Genomic DNA, 6,000 nt, shown 5'->3' with positions numbered 1-6,000 from the left:
AGGGACCTCAGGGTTTTTACTGGGATTGTTTTATTGTTCATGGTGTGTTTTCTCTAAACCTACCGACTGGGTTCGTCTCAGTGCTGATGTCATCTCTGGTTTCTGTTAGGATAGAAAGCAATCATTCAGATATTTTTCAATAATATAGGTTCAGTAGTTAAAGAATTCTGCTGTGGATCTTCTTTTTTTGTAAAGCCGTAGTTTGGAATTGGGTCTACCATTGACATGCTCCATACTGTCCAAGTCCTGATGTTATCTGGCTGTGTCCAACACTCCATTCACTACACCCCTACAACTATCCCTACGTAGGGCCTGCTCCGTGGCTGTGCCAGTGACCTCTTGGCTTTGGATATCTCTATCTCTACTGTTTAGACTTGTATTCTCATCATTTTCACCTCCATTGACTGTAGTCCCCTGCTCTCCGGGCACACAGACAGTACCCTGACAGCCCACCATCACATCCTCTTCACTGTTGATATCAATGAGCACTCTGCTGGTTCTCTCTCTCCCCACTGTGGGGTCCCTCTGAGTCTCTCTATCCAGCACCTCGCTCCCATTGGTTGGATCCTGCCTGGTGGTTGTCTGCATGCTGTCGACATGGTCTGGGTTTATGGTTCTCCTTCCTGGAGGTTGTTTGTATTTTCTCACATCACTTGGAGAACTGTCAGTCTCGTCGCTGCTACTGTCATCTGTCACTGTATTGGGGATTGAGTCGGTTAGAACTGTCAACTGATTCCACTTTGATTTTACTCTTTGTACGAAAATCTATGGATATGAATAAGTGCTATTGGTTTAATACGTTTTTATTCTACGTATGTTAATTATATGTTTGTTTAAATACACTGTTGGCCAAGGACTTCATCTAGTAGATAATGACATATCTTGAATCTCAGTAGAGGGTTTGGCGGCTGCTACAACCACATTATTTTTTCTGTCTCTGTTGCTGTCCTACAACAAGACAAGCCCAGGTGATGTCATGTTCAGTCTCTTACATAGTGTTAGTTACATGTCTATGGGATGTAATTATAAGAGGCTGGAATTCTGACCAGCAGAATTAGAATCCTGTGGTACCTTCTGCATTTCTGTTTGAGGTAAAAACAGTGACACTACATCAATTATCAAGCTACCATTTCTTTACATTGATGGTAAACATGACATACCAGTTTGTGTAATCTTTGTATTAGATCCCAGAGAGTCATCATAATCCTCTGAAGAAAGAAAGAAAGAGAGAGAAAGAGAGAGAGAAAAAAAGAAAGAAAGAAATAAAGAAAGAAAGAGGTGAGAGAGAGAGAGAGAGAGAGAGAGAGAGAGAGAGAGAGAGAGAGAGAGAGAGAAAAAGAAAGAAAGAAATAAAGAAAGAGGTGAGAGAGAGAGAGAGAGAGAGAGAGAGAGAGAGAGAATCAGAATTGGTATGGTCGTAACAGTCTATGAAATCAATATTACCAGATTCATTTTCCCCTACGGATATTTCAGTGATAGATTATTTTGATATTTAATATACCTCTGCTTTCTGCTGAGTTACTTTCAGATCGTTCTGCATCTGTGGGACATTGAATAAAACAACTCTGAAAATGATATTGAAACTTCCTATATAGCATTATTTTCAAACCATATTCCACACACCTGTAAGATCATTGGAGTTGCATTTCTCTTTGGATCTGGCATCTGAGTCTACAACATCTGATACATGATCAGATAATGATCAATAACACCAAAAACACATGATCAACCACATATCAATAACACTAACTACTGACTATTGATAACTTCCCAGCTCAACCTTCCCCACACTAACCTGTTAAACAAGCAGAGTTTGCAGTCTGCGTAACATTAGAGATTTCTGGAAGACAAATGGTTACGGAGTAATGATACACGTAATGTAACATTGATTTCATTATATTTCACAACCAAGTTTGACAGTTTGATTACAAACTAAACGTAATAAAAAAACAACCTGCAGAGTTCTCTGTTGGTCTTAAAGGACTTGGTCTTGCTGTTGAACACAGTAATAAATTAGGTCAACATGGCAATAACAGATGCTAGTTAGAAAATTTCCCTCAAACATCAAAATCTACTTTCACTAACCTGGGGTTGGAGCTGGTTTACCAAAGGTGTTCTCGGGACCTGGGGAAAGTAGAAAAGAAAGACGACAGATCGAGTTAATGATTTTAAAAGTAACAAAATGAGGATAGATAAATAAATATATAAGTGTGAAGAACAGACCTTTGATTTTTCCTGAGGTGCTTTGAGTAGCAGGAGCAACATCAAGGGCACCTGTAACAACATCTGAGAATGAGCTACCTAACCAACAGCTTATTAGAATCTCACCACCTCTGATAATTTTTTGAAAATGTGATTTCTCCATCAAGACTAACAACTATTTGGGTCTCATCAACACAAGACAATAAACAGGTGCATTAGCATGTAGCCAACCATCTCACCATTCAAAAAGCTTAACACATCCTCACTTCTGTCTGAAAAGGAAACAGGACTATTATTAACTGATTGAATCACAATAACCTCAGTAATATCATGTCATATTACTGTATCAGACCTTCTCACCACAGCAATAAAAGCAAGTCGTTTTTGTCCAGTGTATGACACGCTGAACAATTCACTGGAAAAGCTTACTGGAGCAAATCGATATAGGCTGATATATGATCCTTGTTTAGGGTAAATGAAGCTTACCTTTCATTGGTACCATGAACACAACAGCCACTAGCGTCAGAACTGACAGAGAACACAGGGAGCTACGAGAAAAATAAAGAGCATTGGCCTTTTCAGTTGAACAGTTGACTAGGTATCCCCTTTTATAAAGAAGATAGTTGTACAGTGTTAAATCTAATGCTTTGTAAGACTAAGTCAAGACAACACACAACATTTCAATGAAATGTTACATGACCTAAATGTTACATTGTTATAAAGAATATATCAATCAAAGAGGCCATGATGGAATAAAAAAGTGACTTACAGCTCCATGGTGGGTGGAAGTCATCACACGAGTCCTCTATCTCTTTGTTAAAAGACCATCAGAGGTTTTATACCTGTCCTTATAGCTGATTGGCTGGAACCGCAGAGACAATAGACACAGACCCACTTCTATGAGATAGAATGGGGGCTGTGTCAGGTGTCTCTGCAGGAAACAGTGCATGACCGTGGCAATGTTTTAAGATTGAGGAATCAGATGAGCATTTAAACAAAAAGGTTTACAGTTGACAAATGACTCGTTATAATGTCAGTCGACAAACAACCCACTGACTTAGAAGACAAATACCCCCAAGATGTGACTGTTCATTCAAGAGGTGTACAAAACAAAGACCTTCTCTTTCTAGACTATGTTGATTATAGGTGACTGGTTCCTGTGGTCAGTGATGCAAACAAAACATGCCTCTGGCATTTCCTTCTCATTGTTACAGCAATTTAGAAGAGGGTAGGCCTACACAATGAGTGGATTAATTGATACCGCACTCTGAAAGTATAGCATAAGCATATACAGTGAGTGTATGTAACATTAGAAACACCTGGTCTTTCTGTGACATAGACTGAGCAGGGGAATCAAGGTGAATCTCTTATTGATGTCACCTGTTAAATCCACATCAATCAATTTAGATGAAGGGGAGGAGACAGGTTAAATAATATTTTTTAAGCCTTGACACAATTGAGACATTGATTGTGTATGTGTGCCATTCAGAGGGTGGATTGTCAACACAAAATATGTACAGTGCCTTGCGAAAGTATTCGGCCCCCTTGAACTTTGCGACCTTTTGCCACATTTCAGGCTTCAAACATAAAGATATAAAACTGTATTTTTTTGTGAAGAATCAACAACAAGTGGGACACAATCATGAAGTGGAACGACATTTATTGGATATTTCAAACTTTTTTAACAAATCAAAAACTGAAAAATTGGGCGTGCAAAATTATTCAGCCCCTTTACTTTCAGTGCAGCAAACTCTCTCCAGAAGTTCAGTGAGGATCTCTGAATGATCCAATGTTGACCTAAATGACTAATGATGATAAATACAATCCACCTGTGTGTAATCAAGTCTCCATATAAATGCACCTGCACTGTGATAGTCTCAGAGGTCCGTTAAAAGCGCAGAGAGCATCATGAAGAACAAGGAACACACCAGGCAGGTCCGAGATACTGTTGTGAAGAAGTTTAAAGCCGGATTTGGATACAAAAAGATTTCCCAAGCTTTAAACATCCCAAGGAGCACTGTGCAAGCGATAATATTGAAATGGAAGGAGTATCAGACCACTGCAAATCTACCAAGACCTGGCCGTCCCTCTGAACTTTCAGCTCATACAAGGAGAAGACTGATCAGAGATGCAGCCAAGAGGCCCATGATCACTCTGGATGAACTGCAGAGATCTACAGCTGAGGTGGGAGACTCTGTCCATAGGACAACAATCAGTCGTATATTGCACAAATCTGGCCTTTATGGAAGAGTGGCAAGAAGAAAGCCATTTCTTAAAGATATCCATAAAAAGTGTAGTTTAAAGTTTGCCACAAGCCACCTGGGAGACACACCAAACATGTGGAAGAAGGTGCTCTGGTCAGATGAAACCAAAATTGAACTTTTTGGCAACAATGCAAAACATTATGTTTGGCGTAAAAGCAACACAGCTGAACACACCATCCCCACTGTCAAACATGGTGGTGGCAGCATCATGGTTTGGGCCTGCTTTTCTTCAGCAGGGACAGGGAAGATGGTTAAAATTGATGGGAAGATGGATGGAGCCAAATACAGGACCATTCTGGAAGAAAACCTGATGGAGTCTGCAAAAGACCTGAGACTGGGACGGAGATTTGTCTTCCAACAAGACAATGATCCAAAACATAAAGCAAAATCTACAATGGAATGGTTCAAAAATAAACATATCCAGGTGTTAGAATGGCCAAGTCAAAGTCCAGACCTGAATCCAATCGAGAATCTGTGGAAAGAACTGAAAACTGCTGTTCACAAATGCTCTCCATCCAACCTCACTGAGCTCGAGCTGTTTTGCAAGGAGGAATGGGAAAAAAATTCAGTCTCTCGATGTGCAAAACTGATAGGGACATACCCCAAGCGACTTACAGCTGTAATCGCAGCAAAAGGTGGCGCTACAAATTATTAACTTAAGGGGGCTGAATAATTTTGCACGCCCAATTTTTCAGTTTTTGATTTGTTAAAAAAGTTTGAAATATCCAATAAATGTCGTTCCACTTCATGATTGTGTCCCACTTGTTGATTCTTCACAAAAAAATACAGTTTTATATCTTTATGTTTGAAGCCTGAAATGTGGCAAAAGGTCGCAAAGTTCAAGGGGGCCGAATACTTTCGCAAGGCACTGTAAGTGCCTTTGAATGGGGTATGCTGGGTTTTTCAGTTTCCCATGTGTATCAAGAATGATCCACCACCCAAAGGACATCCAGCCAACTCGACACAACTGTGGGAAGCATTGGAGTCAACATGGGCCAGCATCCCTGTGGAACGCTTTTGACACCTTGTAGAGTCCATGCCCCGACAAATTGAGGGCTGTTCAGAGGGCAAGATGGGGTGCAACTCAATATTAGGAAGGTGTTCCTAATGTTTTGTCCACTCATTGTACATTGTCCATTAGCCATAACGACCAAAGAGAAAGTATTTTCATTCTGTATTCAATATATATCTTATCAAAGGCATTCTTCTTTGGTTGTTCAATATTTCTCTGTTTTCAAATTCTTCTTTGGTCGTTCAGAACAGCACTGTTTAATTGAACATTCCAAAACCCTCTGATATTGCCGACTACTTTAATGACTTTTTCCTTGGCAAGATTAGCAAACATAGGCATGACACGCCAATAACAAACTCTAAACCTTAATTTTCATGCATAACTGAATTTGAATTCTGTAAAGTGAGTGTGGAAGAGGTGAAAATAGTATTGCTGTCTATCAGTAATGACAAACCGTCTGGTACAACTTGGATGGTAGCGGACTATTGCCACTCCTATCTATCTAAGCCTACAGGACAGTGT

The 6,000-nt window shown here is 39.9% G+C and overlaps 1 protein-coding gene across 1 annotated transcript; it reads right to left on the bottom strand.

Moving 5' to 3' along the window:
* Positions 1–252: 252 nt before the first annotated feature.
* Positions 253–3,653, bottom strand: LOC118944051. Its single transcript, XM_036961592.1, has 11 exons — positions 2,972–3,653; positions 2,689–2,750; positions 2,442–2,474; positions 2,224–2,274; positions 2,086–2,124; positions 1,955–1,993; positions 1,796–1,840; positions 1,624–1,680; positions 1,502–1,540; positions 1,161–1,208; positions 253–695 (listed from the first exon to the last, which is right to left on the bottom strand). Exons 1-11 carry the CDS (start codon positions 2,977–2,979, stop codon positions 253–255), a joined length of 864 nt encoding a protein of 287 aa, XP_036817487.1. The 5' UTR covers positions 2,980–3,653.
* Between the last annotated feature and the right edge of the window lie 2,347 nt (positions 3,654–6,000).

Source organism: Oncorhynchus mykiss, chromosome 2 (genome assembly GCF_013265735.2).
Source record: "Oncorhynchus mykiss isolate Arlee chromosome 2, USDA_OmykA_1.1, whole genome shotgun sequence".
Taxonomy (NCBI): domain Eukaryota; kingdom Metazoa; phylum Chordata; class Actinopteri; order Salmoniformes; family Salmonidae; genus Oncorhynchus; species Oncorhynchus mykiss.
The sequence above is the reverse complement of the archived record's forward strand: the minus strand, read 5'-3'. Positions and strand labels throughout refer to the sequence as shown.

What these genes read in the sequence shown, in the direction of transcription:
- LOC118944051 (XM_036961592.1), bottom strand. An exon ending in ACCAACAGAGAACTCTGCAG is followed by an intron (nt 1,841 to 1,954) that starts GTTGTTTTTTTA and finishes TTTGTCTTCCAG; the next exon opens with AAATCTCTAATGTTACGCAG. An exon ending in TACAAAGATTACACAAACTG is followed by an intron (nt 696 to 1,160) that starts GTATGTCATGTT and finishes TCCCCAATACAG; the next exon opens with TGACAGATGACAGTAGCAGC.